This window comes from Eleutherodactylus coqui, chromosome 4 (assembly GCF_035609145.1).
Source record: "Eleutherodactylus coqui strain aEleCoq1 chromosome 4, aEleCoq1.hap1, whole genome shotgun sequence".
Lineage (NCBI taxonomy): Eukaryota > Metazoa > Chordata > Amphibia > Anura > Eleutherodactylidae > Eleutherodactylus > Eleutherodactylus coqui.
This window is the reverse complement of record NC_089840.1, coordinates 218690436-218709746: the sequence shown is the minus strand read 5'-3', so window position 1 is coordinate 218709746 and position 19311 is coordinate 218690436. Positions and strand designations below refer to the sequence as shown.

Here is a 19311-nt window from a genome sequence, read left to right as displayed (position 1 = left end):
GTTCTTTTTCCAGCGCAATTACACAATTGCACGGGTCTTATTGCGTGCACAGTTGCGTACCCACCCTTTCCTCCTATGGGGACCTTTTAGTGTGCAAATACACAGAAAAATAGAACACGTTCTATTTTTTATTTTTATTTTTTTCTCGAGCAAAATGCGAGCGCAAAACACGGAAATGTGAATGAACCCATTGATATCAATGGGTTATATTCTCTGCATATCGTGCATGCAAATGCACCTATGTGAAGCTGGCCTTCATATAATATTTCCCGATAAGCCATATTTCATTGCTGTATCAGATGGACCATGGAAAATGAGTCTGGCACCACACTATTGTGAAAGGTGTCAATAATAAAAAAAACAAAAACAAAACAAAAAAAAAAAAACCTTGTCCGATATGGGCAACAAAGACAGACTTTTTGTTTTAGACTCCTTTCACAATAGTGTCGAACCTGCTTACTTTTCCATGGCCCACCCTGTAGATGCTAGCGTCAAGTTACATAATGTATACAGATGAGGGCAGAGTTGTTGCTAACCAACTGCACCACATCAGGCCAAGGTGTGTATGTATATAACATATCTTAATATGTGAGATCAGACTGCTTTTCCTGACTGTGCAGGTAGCAAAATCAAAGGTTTTATGTTTAACCATCTCTAATTAGGACTAGTATCCGTGTTCTGATTTATCAAACTACACTTTTCCTTAGATAAGAAGCATAACTCAGACTTAACTATCTCAAAGTCTATTGGTGAGTTTATTTTATGTGAAAAGTTTCAGTTCTAAATCATTCAAATTCCACTCAATTTCAATATAATCCTTTTAATTTTGCAGGTAAGTAGAATGTGAGCCTATCAATTATAACGGTTGCACCTATAGAAAGTCAATATTTGAACCCCATGAAATTCATTAGAGGAGTTGAAAAACATGGCTGCGTTCTTCCAAATACAGCGCCACCCTTGTTCAAGAGTTGGCTGGTATTGGATCTGTAATTCCACACACAACCCTAAGGACAAGGGTGGCATCATATTTGGAAGAAGGCAGCCATGTTTTTCTAATCCTGGAAAAACCCCTTTTGAAAGAAAACCTTCAGTAAGTGCAACCTATATAATACTATTGTAATGGAAACTACCACACTGGTAATGCCATGCAATAAAGAAATTAATCAGTCTGCTTTTTCAATTTGTAGCCTATTAATTCCAGGGTAAAGAGTATCAGTATATGGGTGGTAGAGTATTACAAGATTATTTTTGACACTTGCATGTAAAAAAAAAAATTAAGCATAATTGGAATAAATGTACCATCCCTAAACTGACTTTATTCAGATGAAATATCACAAATCGCCTGTTGTACAAATGGTGTCCTTGTCTAATTTTTGATTAACATTGGCTGTTTATTTGTTTTTCTATTCTGTGCTGTGTAGAAGAAAATTTTTGTTGCAGGGATACTGTCAACAAGCAGTTTAGTCTTTGTGGGGTTGTGAGTGTTTTAGAGTAGCTCTGTTAGACATTTGGATCCATATCCCATTACCCATAGAATAGTAGAGTTGGAAGGGAACTCCAGGGTCATCTGGTCTGCCCCACCCCCTTCCCCGACCCCACTCAATGCAGGATCACTAAATCATCCCACACGTCTGTCCAGCCTCTGTTTCAAGACTTTCATTGAAGGAGAACTCGCCACTTCCTGTGGTAACCTGTTCCACTCATTGATCACAGTCCCTGTCTCATGTCTAATCTGTATCTCCTCCCTTTCAGGTTCATCTCATTGCTTCTACAATTTAGTATATAATTAATATACTCTTCTGCAAAGTTGGGATGCAGAAGACTATTATACACTCTAAAGCTGTTCATACATATGACATAAATGAGATATATTTCAACAGACTCCATCATTCATTTAATTGGGGAGAGGGGAATAAGCAGTTACTCCTCTGAGGGGAGAGAGAATCAGGTATTTTGAATTTTTACCATTGGAGGTAAAGTTGAGGGGTGCTAAAATCCATAAGATAATTGGCATATGCTGCCTAGAGAAATAGAGTGATGTAGACAACCAACACTTCGTTCTATCATCAGCAGCTAACCTACTTGTTGACGGTTTCTAGATGACAAATGTTTTTTATATACTATATAGAATCAAAATTAACTGATAAATAATGCATTCGACAACTAAATGGCCAATGTTTTATCAAGGGTGCAACATCTAATGAATCTCTAACCTGCTCCGACCTTCAATGGATATGTATCGCCTTTTTATAATCTGTTTTCCAAATAAATGATGTACTGTAATTTGTATCATATTGATAAGATGTTTTCAATGGAACATTTACTGTGTGTGGTTAAAGGATGTGGCAGCCACCAGTATTAAAACTAAAAATGGAAAGCGTGATTGATATTCTCGTAACCTCACACTATAAATGTAAGCTGGTGATTGTTGTTGCTATACTGTTAACAAATTTAAATGGTAATGAGTGTTCCTATATAAGTAATTTTTGTTTTGATCAGTTTGTGTTTTCTAACATTCATTGCGTTTTCAGCGTTTTGGCAAATTTTTTAAATAAAACAGTTTCAGACTTCAATAATGCATAAGGGCACCTGTCAGCATGATCACATGGCTCTAAGCACAGTCAGCATCATTTAACACCAGGTGCCCTGAACCTATTGAAATATTTAGCATTGGGTTTCCCCTATTGAAATAGAATTAAATGTGCCCATACACATGAGATAAGGCAAATATAAAACAGCAGATCTTGGCCATTTCAGGAATCCATCATTTGAAAAAGTTTGGGATGGCAGCTGATATGAGTTCAGCCTGATTAAAAACTTTTGGCCATAGTCAGACAAAATTAGATGTGTACGGCATGATCAGCCAAATTCGGCCAATCATTTTGGCATTTTGTGTAAGCCCCAGGGAGTCGAATTTTTAAAAAGTGACTCCTGATCTTCCTTTTAAATTGTTTTGCTGGTGGGATTGTTTGTACAAAGAATCCATAAGTGAACCATCAGCTGCATTGTGGCAGGTCATTTTTCTGTATGTTTTTGCTTTACTTTAAAGGGTTGAGGCCAATGTTATACGCTGGGCTTGGGGTGAACTGTCTGATAAGAGGATCCTAATCTTGCTTCGTCCCATGAGTCGAATAGGGTTTTCAGAATTGTAAAGAATTGTAATTGCACACAGCTCTTTCAACATGCTACAAAGAGTAGTTTTATAAAACTCTCAAAAAATTGCCATAGCAAGTGCGAGGTCTGCAGCAACAATCTTGCCTTAAGAATTCTGAGAACTTATTGTATTTCTTAGGATAGAGCAGATGCTAAGGGGGTTGTCGAATTTACAAGACCTTATTAGGGAATTATGAATTGATAAAGTAGGGTCCCCCATACAGGATCCTTATCCATTATCCAAAGCGGAGCACAGGTACAGAAAGACTCCTTTTAGAAGGCATACCCATACATTACATGGACAGACTTTTTTATGTTGATCGATGCCATCTGGATAGCCACTCTTAGCTCCGTAGTATATGTAGCTTCGGGATCCCGGGTGCAGTTGGGACACTGTACTACATCCCATAAATGCTCAATTGAGCACATACTGAGCGAACATGCAGACCACACCATTCGTAGGAATGCTCCTTGAACCACTTCTGGACAACTTGGGCCCAATGACACAGTGCTTTATCCTGTTAATTTATCCCTCACAATGATGGGATATTCCAAGTCCATGAAGGACCACAAAAAATGGCCACTAAGCTGTACAATGAGTCAGTGACCAGTTTAGGCAGACCAATAGAACCAACCCATGCCATGCGAACATGCCCCACACCAGTATAGAACCACCACCAGCCTGTAGTGCCTTATTGACAACTAGGAACAATGGCTTCATGGAGTCTGCACCACGGACAAATCCTACCATCAGCTGGAAACAATCGGTACCATGACTGATCCGACCACACCACATGTTACCAGTCCTTTTTAGGTCCAGTTAGCAATCTCACGAGCCTAGATGCGGTGCTGCGTCCAGTGCCATGGTGTTAACATAGGCATTCTAGTGGGTCCTCTGCTCTTATATCCCATGGAAGCTAAAGAACTCTGCACTGATCTGCAGGATGTGCATATGGGGCCTCCTGCATCGAGTGGGTATGATCTCTGCCACAGTCACTTGACTGTTCACACAGGCAAGTCTAGCCAGATGTAATCAATCGTGATCATTAAAGGGGGTTTTCCAGTGAAATGCTATTGATGACCTGTCATCAAATGTCAATCGCTCCGATCTGTGTTGTGCCGCTGATGGCATGCGCCCACTCAGCTGATTGGCCGGGATCCGCCGCTCAAGACCTCGACCGATCAACTATTGTTGACCTAGTTCACTGGAAAATCGCTTTAATGGGATGAAACTTAAAGGGAGGAGACACAAATTGGATATTGGACAGCGAGGGGGATTAATAAGTGGAACAGGTTACCACGGGAGGTGGTAAGTTCTCCTTCAATGGAAGTCTTCAAACAGAGGCTGGACAAATATCTGTCTGGTATGATTTAGTGAATCCTGCACTAAGCAGGGGGTTGGACCTGATGATCCTGGAGAGCCCTTCCAACTCTACCACTCTGCTATATCTTCATAGAGCCCCAAATCCTGTGCTTCCCTTCACAAAAAGGTAAAGTGTTGTCTTTCACAAATAACTTTTTTAAAAGTGTGCCGATCAGCATGGTCTGGCTTCTTTCACCCCCTGTGATCAAATAAATGTCTGTCCATGTAATACTTGAACATGCTGAGTTCTCCAAAATGGACATCTACTTATAAAGTGGATCTCCATTCTAGTACATAGACTACCCTTTACGACGTTCATAGGGCATATCAATGAAGGGGATTGCTCCTCTGGACAACCCCTAAGTTTCTGGCTGCGTATAGCCACCACCAGGGGGAGCTTATTGCTTATGGTATATGGCATATTTCCATAAAGTTTTAATATTAATCATTAATTTTTGTTTGTAGGGGGTATAATTAACCTGAGCATTCCCATCGTGCTGCCAGTCTCTTCCGAGGATAAGCAAAGGCTGAGTGGCACCAAAGCATTTGCTCTGTCATATGAGGGGAAAAGGGTGGCTATTTTGAGAAACCCTGAGTTTTTTGAACACCGAAAAGAAGAAAGATGCGCCCGTGTTTGGGGCACTACATGTGCCCAGCATCCTCATGTCAAGGTAAGCTTTGCTGCTATGTAGCTCTAAATGTACTGTGGCTGGTCCTATTTGGGTACTGTGGTGGTGGTATTTTATGCTGCTATTAGTCTAGGGTTCTACAGCAACCTTGGCTGTAACATGGGTCGCATGGCCAAAGATCACAATGTATCCTTCTGGCCTTGCAATCTAATAGAAGTTAATATGGTCATGTTACATCCTGCAGATCACCAAAAATACAAAAACTATGGTTTTCTTGCGATCAGTGGGTTTCAGCAATGCAACTACGTTGACTTCTACTTGATTATTGCTACACTGTAATCTTTTAGCTGTAGACCTTTGTTGTGGTCAAAGTTGCCATGCATACCTGGCATTACACTAGAACTATTAACCAAAAGTTAAATTTCCCCTTTAGGGGGGCAGGCCCAGATTATGGCATAAACAAATTGGGAAACCTCCCTTGTAGCCTAAACTTGCATTGTGGAACCAGCATTTACCTTGTTGAGGAAGGTATTATGCAACTGGGCAATATATAATGTTCTATGTAGTGTTGTATTGTTTAGCAAGGAAGGGTATTGGTTCCCCTTTAAGAGAGCATCTAGAAGGTGTGTGAAGAGACTTCTAAGGCTATGCATGCTTCTATGAGAAATATGCAAATGAAAACAATACCTCTGCAGCGCCACCTATTGGGAAGCGGCATTCCTGCAAATATGCTGCCTTCCAATAGGTGGTGCTACAGAGGTATTGTTCCATCCTCCCATTTGCATTGTTTGGTAATGTATGGCAGCACCTTTTTTTAAAAATTTTATATATATATATATATATATATATATATATATATATATATATATATATATATATATTATTTTTTTTTTTTTTTCTTTTAAAGCCACTTTTTAAGAAATATAGTAATATATTACTGCCCTCCCACCGCCCATAATTTCCAATTATTAAAGTGAGACTTACTGGACGCCTTGATCCCTTTTTGTATATAGGAACCTCATTGGCAATGCGCCAATCCAGAGATCCAACCCCAGTCTCAATAGAGTTCCTAAATATAAGAAATACTGGCCTGTCTATCACGCCACTTAGTTTCCTTAAAACCCTTGGGTGTATTCCATCTGGGCTCGGCAATTTGCCGATTTTTATTTTCTAGCTGGCTCTGCACTTCCTCCTGCATTAAGCAGGTGATGTTTAGTGGGGGATTCATTTTATCCCCTTGAATCTCATGTCACACGGTAATTTTTCTCTTGTGAATACACTTGAGAAAAAACTTATACATTCACCTTTCCTCCATCTTCTATGGTTTTTCTGGCATTATTTGCGGATTCGGAGTTGAAAATAAACAAGTTATGGCTGTTAGATGGCAGCAGAAATGTTTTTTTTTAAAGTAGCACATCAAGAAAAGAAAAAAATACATACATTTTTGTATCCTAGTAATTGTAGAGACCCATAGAATAAAAATGTCATTTATGTCGTAGTGCACACATGTCAAACACAAGGGCCACGGGCCGAATCCTGCCCGCCCCTTATTTTTATGTGGCCTGCGCCGTAACTTTCAGTCAGCCGTGTCACTGCCACAGCGTGATCTAAAAATGCATAAATGAGAGGCAGTCATGACCAAGTCATGGCTGCATCTACCATCCATGCGGCTGTTCCGACGGCCTGGTCTGGAACAATGAGTATACAATGAGCCCGGGATACCGTCGGGGAGGGGAAGACAATTTAGCTCTACTAAACTGCCTTCCACCTCTCTGCCCTCTCACCAGCTCTCGGAAACCAATGCATTAGATGGACAGCATATATCGGCCAGGTGTGAAAGTGTGGTCGATATACGCTCATGTGAAAGAGCCCTAACAAGCACTTCACTCACACAGCCTGCAGCTCTGGTGGTGGTGCAGAGTCTGATGGCTGATCTCTTCCCTGCTGTGTCTGCCATCCTGTACGCTGTGCAAATGCTAAGGGAAGAGGCCAGCGGTTACAGGCTCAGCAGCGCCCCCCCCCCCCCCTCCTTCCCCGCTCACTGCCGCAACTCACCTCTCACCCGCGCCGGCAGCCGAACCTTTTCTTCCAAGCGGGCAGGTACTCGCTCGATCAAGCAGTTGTCCTTAGCGAGTATGCTCGCTCATCTCTAATCGCTATATGAATTTATTTTTCTTTCAGATGATCCTGGAAAGTGGTGATTGGCTGGTTGGTGGAGATCTGGAGGTTCTGGAAAGAATCAAATGGGCAGATGGTTTAGATCAATACCGCCTCACACCTCTGGAGCTGAAACTAAAAGCCAAGGAAATGAATGCTGGTACGTCACTATTCTCTTAGAGTAGAATTAAAATGGAAACAAAGGCAGCGCTTTGAGGTCCAGGAAAAATGGCAGAGATAAAACTCGTAATGGGAGATAACTTACCTGGTGTGATCGGCCTAGGTGGGCAAACTATCACACTTCTATCTGAGAGGGCCTCGAAAATATGTTAATTCTACTCGGTAGGAACCCTTTGTCTTCTCAGAGCTTCCACCAGGAAAAAGCGCTTGCAGGAACTCTGGAAGGTGGAGGACACCTCGGTCATATATGGGCAGAAACCAGATTAAGAATAAGTTCCAATGATCAAGGGGTTGGAAGGTAGTGACTGCAGTATATAATTAATAAATTCGTAGGGGAACCATCTTTAAACCTCTTGAGCTCTGGAACTTACTATTCTTTTTAGAGTAGTCTCATCTTGGCTTATTATGACCAAGATGGGAAGACCGCTTTGTGCGCCGCAGTCAGGATGGCTGGTAGCATGGAAGCAGCCAAGTGGGCTGTGTTATTCTTTTTGTAACTGCCATATAAGTGAATGGAAGTTACAAAAACAGTGTATTAGAGTGAACTAGGCTGTCTTCGCAACTTGTCAGATATGGAAAGATTGTAGTTCGCTCCATAACCCCGATAGAAGTAAATAATTGCTGTCTTGTAAACCGGTATCAGCCAAAAACTTTTACACCAACTTCCAACTAGCCTCAGCCGCTGCATACATCGGAGGCGAGCATGGTCCGGCTCAGTTCTTGAGTGATTGGGCTTTTATGGCATATCCACAGGGTATAATATCGGAATAAAAGGATAATTTTATTGTTGTAAACTGACCCCATGAAGGGAGACTCTAGTACCATGTTGGGCCGCCTCTAGCTTAGATGCAAAATGTGATAAGTGTGGGCATGCAGGCTCTAGTGCCCTGTTGTACCACCTCTAGCTTGGATACAAGATGTGGATGATATATGGAACCTGTATGCCTCCATACCATACATATCACCGCTGCTGTAACTGAGCTTCTAGATCATGCAGCCTTGTAGGCTGTCGAAGCTGGCATCTCCCATGTTCAGTGGGCAACGAATCTGACGATTGGACTGGCCACGGTAGTGTAGCAATATTGTAGAAACATTCCTGTGCCGCGCCCCCCCCCCCCCCACTCCCACCCCTTCTGTGTGCGGCCAAGAATTAACCTGCTGGATGCCTCTTGGAAGCTGCCATGTGCGGAACACATGTGGCTACAGGATGTGCTGACCATATCGCTGAGCGGTCATTGTCCCTCGTACTACTACTAGGGCTGGCCGACGGTCTGGGGGGCCATCACATACGACAATCACACCAGCAGTGGGGGCAGTGTGCTGCTCCACAGTAAAGATGGGATTGAGACGCTCAACCCTAGGCCTCCAGGCACTAAACCTATATTGATTGCTGAAGACGGCTGTGTTAGTTAGGGCACTGAAGACAATCTGGTTCCCCTCCATAGCAGTCCAGTTTTGTCATTCATGACACCACTGCAAACGGAGGCAGTGATGAGTGAGTGTCAAAGAAATGGGTGCCGTGAGACCAAATGTCTTTCAGCCAAGCACCTGGAACAGACACAAGGACCTGCAATGATTGTGCCACCTGTCTCTGGATGGCTAACAATGAAAACAGTTGGTGCTGCTCATGCTTGTCAGACGATCACCTCTACTGGTGGTCTGTTAATGGTGTCCTGAGCTGGTCACCTTGTGTTTATGCCTTAATGCATCCACTGGTCAAAACACCTCTTTAAATATCTGGTCAGAACGGCCCATGTAGCGGGCAACTTGTCAATACGACCATCCAGCTTCTCGCATTATAATAATGCGCCCCTCTCAAACTCTGTTAACTGGGAGAAATCTCTTCTCTGCGTCGTAGAGGCGTCTAGTGGTCAACAAGCTCAACACAAGCAGAAGAGATCACTACACACAAGGAGCCTGCGTGAGCCTTTTATAGGCCAAGGGGGGAACCACTTTAAGGCTGGGTTCACACGGGGCAGAATTTCCATACGGCAATTCCGCCCACTGCTCCTAATCCCGGGATTAGCCAGCAAAGTGGACGAGATTTTGCAAAAACTTCGTCCACATGCTGCGGCCAAGCCGTGCGGAAACGGACATGCGGCACGGAAAACAAAGATGCAGCATGTCAATTCTTTTTTTCAATTCCTCAGCGGCCTTTATCCTCTTTATGGGGAGAAAAAGCCGCAGCAGAATGCCGACAGCGAAACCGCTTCAAAGCCCGCAGCTAAATGCTGCGGGTTTTGAAGCTGCACACTTCCAGTGGAATTCTTGGGGTTTCGCGAGAATTCTGCTGGATCTGCCTGAGATGTAACTGCATGCCGACTTCTGCAGCAAAACAACAACTTTTGCTAGGGGTGGGATTTGTTTTGACAAAGCATATATCAATTGCAGATTCTAGTGGTACCAACGCTAAATTTGTAGGCTACCCCTTTTAGGGTGCTTTCACACGGTCAGAATTATTTTGGCAAGGTCACAAAAAGACTCAGCTTAGGCTGCTGCGGAATTCTGCATCAAAATTCACAGGTCTAACTGCAGATTTTAATGTGGAATTGCAGGCAGATTTTAAGTAATTTTAACACTTTCCAATCCAATTTGTATTCTGGTTTTCCTAGGGGGCTCACTCTTTTTCTGCTGTTGTACAATGGTGCTATATGCTGGCTAAAATCAGTACTGCATAAGGTGACACATTCGATGGGCTCTGACAGCTGAGAGGTTGGCAATATACAGTAAGAGAACCCTGATGGACGTCTTCCAACATCAGAGCTGTACAGCCTTAAATCATAATGTCTTTAGACGTCAGACAGTGGATTGGAAAGGGTTAAATCAATAGTCCTGTAAGTCTTGTTGTAGAATTTACAACTTGTTACGGGCCATCTTGTGGGCTAATTCCGTCTGTGTGAAAGCACCCTTTAAAATGATTTAATGAATAGTGTTTTTGGAAATGGGAAGATGGAACAAAGCTATTGGACGGCAGCATTCCTGCAAGTTCATGCCAGACCTTTTAACAAACCTTTCAATAGGTGGCGCTGTATTGGCATTGTTCCATCTTCACACTTTCATATTTCCTAGAACAGCATGGATGGCCTTAGCAGTCTCCTCAAACCTTCTAGGTGCTCCCCCTAAGGAGAAATGATACCCTTGCTGACCTTAGTGTTTTAGGGAAAAACGCTTCAGTTCAGCATGCAGTGTTTTTTTTTTATTCCTGAAAGGTAGAAGTAAATTCAGAAGATTTAAGTAATACCGTAAATGGAAGATCTTCTCCTTCCTGCTATATCCACTTATGACTCTGTAGTGTTTTTTTTGTTTTTTTTTTAAGTCAAAAGTGTGAAACCACATTAGTCTGTTCTTTGCTAATAGAACACCATATAATGCAACTTCACCCACCCAAACATATAGAGGTTCCAGTGGTTTAAAGTGATGGCAGCCCCTACTACTGCCCATGTTACGAGTACGTGCTGCCCATCATACGCATGACATTTATGGGATTGAGTAGGACACCAGCAAACCATGACTGGTTCTTTACATAGGAATGTCTGTGCTTGCTTTACATTGATTGCTATATAAGCAGATCTGTTCATTCAGCTGTAAATACAGATGGGGCACATATATAATGCCTTCTCAGCAGTGGTGCTCCAGAGCTGCGCTCAATGGCCAAGTTTTAGCACGGTTTATATACTAAGGTAGGTGCAGATAATTTATCCCAGTCTGTTAATAGTATAGAGCTGCTTTAATGATGACCACATATTCCCCTGGAGACTACGGTGAACTTTTGTATCTTTTATTGCCCATTAACGAACTATTCAACCTTGCTATTCCTGATCCTTGTAAATAGCAGAAATCATTAAATGATCTGTTTCTCTGTTTACATAACTCAGTAAATTGGAGGAAAGCGATGTTGTACCTACTAATGTGCAATCTGTCCTCAAGAAACCTTACTGGAGTGACGTGATTGCTGTACTGTGTGCCGTATGATAAAGCAATCTGTTGCCTACAAAGCTTTCCGGAGGAGTGTGTCCTCATAAGACTTTCATGTTCAGGGCATGCACTGGCAGTATGAAGAGAGACTGATCATGATCACGCTCAACATTGTAGAATTACTTTAATTCTCTTTTGTTTCTCCTTTCCCAGATGCGATTTTTGCTTTCCAACTCCGCAATCCTGTCCATAATGGACATGCTCTGCTCATGCAGGATACTAGGCGCCACCTGCTGGCCAGGGGATATAAGTGCCCAGTACTTCTCTTACACCCACTCGGAGGGTGGACCAAAGATGATGATGTGCCTTTGGATTGGCGCATGAAGCAACATGCAGCTGTACTTGAAGAAGGTGTCTTGGACCCGAAAACCACCATTGTTGCTATCTTTCCTTCACCAATGTTGTATGCAGGACCCACAGAGGTGAGCTTTGGACACCCCATTCCCATTAGGATATACAGAGATAATATAATGTGCAACGAGTTACTAGAAAAATGGCTTTGTCTGTAGAAATCGTCTAGTATCCTAATATTACGCAAGACTTTCTGATTTTATTGGCCTCCATGTAATGCTCAATGGGCCCTAGAGATAACAGCTGATTGAAAGTGCTTCCAGCTGCAGGACTAACCCTTACAACGCCTTCAAGCGATCTTTGTGAAATCTTATAGATTCACTTTATTGTACAAGGACCCTAATAGTTCAAACTATTGCAGAAAAGCCTACCGCAGAGTTGGCAGGGCAAAGCCTTCATTCAGATAGGGGTGTTTGGTTAGGAAATGAAGTACAGCACTGACAACTGCAGCTGGTTTTATTCTGGAGACCTGGCAGACAAATACAATCTTCTTGCGCAACACTTTTTATCTTAACTATTTGTCAGATAGGGGATACAAGGCGTCTGGCAGCTGTTGTGGTGTTGAAGAAGTGAGAGGATAGAAAAGTAAAACACGTCTTGAACTTTTGACTTTCTCAAACTTTTAGACCAGATATTACAATCTGCAAATTGTAGCATTTTATTTTAGCATTTTCTAGGTCCAAAATACTTTTATCATTAATTTACTTTAGTTTGATCATCAATAGCCGCTATGGACACCCACCAATCAGCTTTTCACAGGGCCACTGTAATTTTGTATGCAGTGGGAAGTAGATGGTGCCATATAGTTTGCAGTGGCTCTGCATGATATTGCAGGCACAGCTCCCACTCGCTTCAATGGGACTTGTGCCTGCAATAACCTGTTCGGCCACTGCACAATGTACAGAGCCGGCTGCTTCCTGCTTGACACTTAACAGTGGCCCAGCAAACAGCTGATCAGAAGGTCCACAGTTGGGGAACCCCCACTAATCAGCTATTGATGACCTATACGGAGGATGAGTCACACTTTTTTTTTTTTTTGAGCTGGAAAACTCCTTTAAAAAAATAACATGGGAGCTTACTGTACACTCTTATTAAAGTTAATATATAACAGTATGTAGAAAAACAGAACTCCTGTCACTATAACGATATATTCAGAAAGTGATCCGCACAGAATTTTTAACCTATTAAGGGTGCCTGCACACAAGCGGAAATTCCACGGCGGGATTTCCTGTGGAATTTCCGCCCCTGGAAGCTGCCATAGGATTGCGTTAACAAACGCAATCCTAGGCAGACAGCCGCGCGAAATCTTGGCCAGCAAACAGATCGCAGCTTGCTCTACCTCTGCGAGCCCCGCACAGAAACATCACTCACCGGCCGCCAGCCCCACTCTGCGTCGGCTGCCCGGCAGCCGGCACATGAAAGAGCCGGGGCCGCGGGAGAGGTGAGTGCCCGCGCTGCTCTCTGCAGACGCTTGGGTCGGGTCCCGCTGTGAGAATTCTCGCAGCCGGATCCGACCCGGCCGTCTGCAGGCGGCCTTAGAAAAGTGCTATTCAAGGGCGTACAAGAAACTTAAGGAGCTGACCTCAAATAGTGAACATTCCACAATATATCAAGCTACACATTTGTTAAGTGCTAAATGAATACGGTCAGGGCAGAGCTTTTTTTGGAGTATTTCCAGTTTTGAGGTCTTTTAAGATAGCAGAAAATCTATGCTAGATAATCTAGAATAAAGGAGCATGGTAAGTAACATTGTGTAATAGTACAAGGATGAACCTCTGATGCCCCCAAACTGAAAAGGGTTGTCCAGTTCTAAACTATTGATAACCTATCCTAAGGATCTGCCATTCAGGACCTGCAGTGAACAGCTGTTCACCAGACGGATGTGCTTGTGCATGGAGCTGATTTCTGCAGGAAACGGACAGCTCCACTTTCCATGCAGTGGTCAGGTTTGTTACATGTAAAGTTCCCATTCACTTCATTAGGAACTTTGCCTGTAATCCCAACCCTCGCCATTGTGGTAGAAACAGAGCTGTCTGCTTGGCCAGTGCACTTGTTTGCTTCCTGAAGAAATCGGCTCAGTAAACAGCTAATAAGCAAGGATATTGGGCAGCAAATCCGCTGCTGATCTACTGTTGATAGCCTATCCTAACGATAGGCTATCAGTCGTTAAAACTGCACTACCCTTTTAAGGTGGCCATTCACCTTAGATGTACGTTGGCCGAACCCAGCGCTTTCGACAGGTCCAGATATCTGAAGATGAGAATCGGGCAGTTGTGTTCCCTATATAGAGATGGGAGATATCCAAGCAGATTCAGCTGAGCCTAGAGCATGTATGTGTATGGTGGTATCGGGTAATCTAGCGGTCGGCGTTCTAATCTCTCATCCAGTGAAGCATTATATTTACCTATAGCATTTACTTCAATAGTGTCTCTGCGAAAACTTTCAATGCGAACTCTCTATAGTTCTTTATTCCTAAGTCAATAGAAGCAGTAATCCTCCTACTTGTATGTGTAAAGTGGATCCTAAGAACATATCTAATATCTTATCTTTTTTTCACAGGTTCAGTGGCACTGCAGATCACGAATGATCGCTGGAGCCAACTTCTATATCGTAGGGAGGGACCCTGCGGGCATGCCACATCCTGAGACCAAAGAGGATCTGTACGAGCCAACACATGGTGGAAAGGTGCTGAGCATGGCACCAGGACTCACTTCTGTGGAGATCATCCCATTCAGAGTGGCTGCTTACAACACAAAATCCAAATCCATGGCGTTCTATGACAGGGAAAGGTAGGAGATCTCATTCCCAACCAACAGTCCAGGAGCCACACGTGGCCTTCAAGAGATAGAATTGTACCCTTGAATCCCAAGAGTTTAACTATATTGACATGCAGCAATATTGGGGATTAGTGAACAAGCTGTTGGGTGCCTGAGGTCTACAATCTAGCAATGAAAGACTGAAACAGCTTGCCTCTTAAGGGTGAGTTCACCACTGCAGGATGTGCAGTACAATGTAAGTGAATGGGGCTTTAATCTCCATTCACTTGCGATGGGGAAAAAGTCCATAGATGAAAATGGACTCTAAAAATTGATGGATTTTCCTAGCAGATTTCATTCATTGCGAGCCGCACCGAAATCCAGAAGCTGTTTTTGTGAGGATTTATTCTGCAATGTGTGATCATACCTTTAACCCCTTAATGCCACAAGACGTACTGTTATGTCATGGGGGTTTGGTGTTTCCATGGAGTGGGGAGTTGATGCCGCCCCATGCAATGCCGGTGTCAACTGTTTTTGACAGCTGACCTCTACCTGCGAAAGCAGTAAACGTTGATCACGGCTGTTAATCCTTTAAATGCCAATGTCAGTACTGATACCCACCCCACCCCCACCCCACCCCTCAGTGATGAGATCATGAGGCGCCATTTGGTTGCCGTTCAGAACGTGGTGTTATACTATGGTTGTCCACTAACTTTTATGAGCAATTAAATGATCGCAAGTTGAAGTCCCCTATAGAGGCTAAAAAACCACACAATGTAAATGTTCGTTTAAAATATTAAATGAATTAGAAAAATAAGACATTAAAAGTTTTTTGTTTGTTTTTTGTTTTTTAAAGACGCAGCGATGCCAAGTCAGATCTAACATTGTTTATCCCACACAGTAAATATGGCCTGAAAAAAATACATCAGAATTATGCTTTTTCGGTCATCCCCATCTTTAAGAAAAAATGTAATAAAAAAACAACCAAAATGTTGTATGTACTCCAAAATGGTATCAATGTAAATTACAGGACGTCTCACAAAAAACAAGCTATCATACTGCTATGTCGATGGTAAAATAAAAAAAATTATGACTGTCAGAAGATGGCGACAGATAAAAATCCTTTTTTTTTTTCTTCTCTAGATAAGCTCAGAATGTGCAAACGTTCAGCTCTAAGAGTCCAGTAGGCGGTCCTATCAGTGATTGGGACAGATGTGTTTGACTGATAGAACCGCCCACTGGACTCTTCAGCTCAAAGTGCAGAGATATAAATCAATAAAATGAAAGCTATATAGGTTTATGGGGAAAAGATTAAGTATAACAATCTGCTCGGCTCCTCCTGCTCTATAACATGACTCCTGCAGTGTGGAGAGCGTGTTCGAGCTGACGGATTCCTTTTTTTTTTTTTTTTTTTTTTTAAGGGGTTATCTCACCAAAAATATCTAGCACGGGATAGTTAATGTTTTATTACTGACGTCATCCTCTGGGACTTCCAGGGATCACAAATGTGCACCCAAGCAGAATGGAGAGGCGCTGCACATGTGAGGAGGATTAGAGAAGTAGTTGGGTGAATGTTGGCTCAGTGGGAGTGTAGTCCTAGAGATGAAGTGTTAGAAGTGCTGCTATTGATAAGAGTTCAGTTCTTAATAAATATTACTCAGTCTGAATTCTCATACACGTAGCATATTTCCTAGTAAACTTCGCATTATGTAATTGAGGTTTACTGGGAGTAAATGCAATAGTGGCAGAAAATGATTGCATAATTGCAGAGTGTTAGTCCTTATGGATGTGTGTTACACAAATGATGGTTATTGTGTAACTCGCACATGGGCGAGAAAATCACAAGACTTTTGAGCGATGTGAGAAAGCAGAATTATGAAACCCATAATTTTCAATGACTTCATTCCCATGAGCGAGGTTCCCTGTCATGGGAAGTTGAAAGATTTTGTATATCACTGCCTGCCCTTTTTTTCTGCTTTTTTTTTTTTTTTCTTCTCTCCCATGTTTCCCTATGGAGCCTCTGATTTATCGCATGAACTTGTGATTTTATAGTTTTAATATTATCAACTCCTGTTGTCTATCGGTGCACCAGTCCTAGTGATTTGCATCTCCGGCAATCAAACACTTCTCACTTATCCTGTGGATAAGCAACACATGTTCTTGGTGATACAGGGGGATGAAAAAAGAATTGCATGATAGATGGTGCAACACCCCATTAAATACTCTAGATGGCCTTGCTTGTAATGGTAGCCGTGCTTCATGGATGGTTTCTTTCTTTCATTTTAGACACAGTGAATTTGACTTCATCTCTGGAACTCGCATGAGAAAACTGGCACGTGAAGGAGAAAACCCACCAGATGGATTCATGGCCCCCAAGGCTTGGAAAGTCTTAACAGATTATTATTGCTCCCTGGAGAAGAACTGCTGATTTGAAGCACATGCAGAGGAAACGTTATATTCAAGTTTTTCAAAAATTTTAAAATGAATCAAAGTAAATATTTACATGTTAAATCTAAACTATTTGAAAGCTTTTAATCCAATTTTAATGACTTTTTTTATTTTTTATAATTAATCACTTGTCAGCTAAGCAAAAATGTTGCACTTATATAAATATCAATATCAATAGTTGCCTTTCCCATAGGTCAAGATCTCTGTCCCTTGTCCCACATGCCGAATCTGGTTGTGCTTCAGAGCTGCTGCTCGTACTGTTACTTCTGATATCAACTTGCAACCATACACAGCCACCTAGAAACACCAAATGCCCCCTCTACCTCCTCCCACTCTTCTCATTACTCTCACCTTTTAAATGTTTGTGCCTATATGGATTATTAGCACACTGGAAGGCACTTCTACACTGATGTAGATTCCTCACATAATGGCCCACATGCACCCCCTAGAGGCTAGATGATGCAAGATAAGAATATTGCAAATTAAACTTGTACTATGAAGAGCACCTCTACTAGACAGTTCACAAATACCTGGAAGGAAAAAAGTATGATGCAGCTTAGAGAACCTGAAGGCAAATAAGTAGGGTTAATATCAGGGCACTACTTATTTATGCAGCTTTTATGCAAAGATATTACTCCAGTAGGCAACATTGGGATACGCCACAGAAAATGAAAGTGTAACCTGAAGTCTATGATTGTCCTCAAATGTTTACTATTTGTACATAATTGTGAAATATGTGTCCTTTGTATGAAATCAACTTGCCAAGATTTTTAACTACTATTAAAAAAGAAAATCCGTATTTTTATAAATTTTTCTAAAATAGTATCTACCTATTTTCAGTCGATACGATCATGTGTACACATTGTAATAAAGGGCCAAATGTTTTATGTGATTTTTGTATTAAAGGGCCAAATGTTTTATCATGTGATTGTGTGCTACAAATGATTATCTAAGTGCCACGGGAGATGTTGTGCTGCAGTAACCGACTGCTTCATCTCACTATGCTGGATTATAGGACCTGATCTGTAGTCGCCCTAACCATTTCCAGATCCCATACAGGGATCAGTTTAAAGGGGTTGTTCTACCTTTATTTGTTTTTACACCAGGAAGCGGACAGCTCCATACATTGTACAGTGGCTTGGGTTGGTACTGCAGGCTATTCAAGTCCTATTAAAGTGAAGGGGACTCAGCCTGCAAGAACAGCCCTGGCCACTACACAATGTATGGCGCTGTTTGCTGCCTACAGCAAAACAGTTGGAGGTAGAACAACCCCTTTTTAAGCACTCATTTGCAGGAATTCTAATGGAGCTGTTGTCACAATTCTGTCTGCTTGCTTTGTATGATATTTTAATTATGTTGTGATCTGGACTGATTAATGGAGCCTATTTATTAGGTCATATACAGGATGTGCCTTTTTAGATATGGTGTTTACCAATGTTTCTCACTGTCAATACTTTCTCATATGTTGCATAGCAAATACATTTTTATATATTTACCTTCACTCGTCTTGTGATTTTCTTAACTATTTTACTTGGTCATAGGATGCCTTTAGTGAACATATATTTTTGTCATGAATTAAGGTGTTAGGCAGCCGGCGTCGATCCACTGTCACTAACTGATCCGACTTAAAGCTACTCCTAAAGGTAGCTCCGAAAGGTCCCCGGGCTTCACTCTGCAACCCCTTTTATAGACAGACAGATCTGCCCTTTGCTACAGAATAACTTTTGGACGTAACCTCAGAAATGGTCTCAGTACAGTGATAGCTGACCCAGGCAGATCAAAAAGGTAGTTGGAGCATGATATTGAGGGATCAGGCACAGTTTCTACAATATGGCAAACAGACAGGGGTTGGGTTAGGCGACAGTCAGCAAGACTTGGGGCCCTTGTATACGGAACGATTATTCAGGTTTGCATGATTCAACGATACTATTATAGTTCAGTGTAAATCTGGCCCACAATTGAACGGCACACAATTTGGTTACTTATCATTCATTGTTTGTTTTATATGCTTGCATAAAACGATCAATAATAACTGGCCCATGTAAACAGGCAGATCAGAGTAAACAGGCAGTTGCTCATAGAAGAACAGAAGTAGGCAGTCAGAAGTGATCTCTGGCACGCACCACTGCCATTCAATGTGTTACTGCTGTTCCTGTGTAATAATTGGTGGGGCAACTGTTGGGCACTTTCCCATTTGAAAGGACCCAGAGTCAGTAAACATGCTGAGTTTAGGGCAGGCAAGTTTGGTATAGCTGGAAACTTAGGCAGAGGGTAAAAAGTGGGATGCAAACAGAATACA

At 42.2% G+C, this 19311-nt stretch overlaps 1 protein-coding gene across 2 annotated transcripts in view; it reads left to right on the top strand.

Annotated features, from left to right (window-relative positions):
• The window catches only part of PAPSS2 (3'-phosphoadenosine 5'-phosphosulfate synthase 2), a 67428-nt gene extending 48915 nt beyond the window's left edge, over nt 1–18513 (top strand). Inside the window, exons 8-13 of one of the 2 annotated variants that reach the window (XM_066600768.1) lie at nt 708–749; nt 4982–5187; nt 7327–7462; nt 11611–11879; nt 14368–14597; nt 16851–18513. In XM_066600768.1, coding sequence (XP_066456865.1) covers nt 708–749; nt 4982–5187; nt 7327–7462; nt 11611–11879; nt 14368–14597; nt 16851–16992 — 1025 coding nt within the window. In that variant the 3' untranslated portion in view covers nt 16993–18513. The remainder of the gene's footprint in view (nt 1–707; nt 750–4981; nt 5188–7326; nt 7463–11610; nt 11880–14367; nt 14598–16850) is intronic. The other variant, XM_066600769.1, reaches the window with a different exon arrangement.
• The last annotated feature ends 798 nt before the right edge of the window (nt 18514–19311 follow it).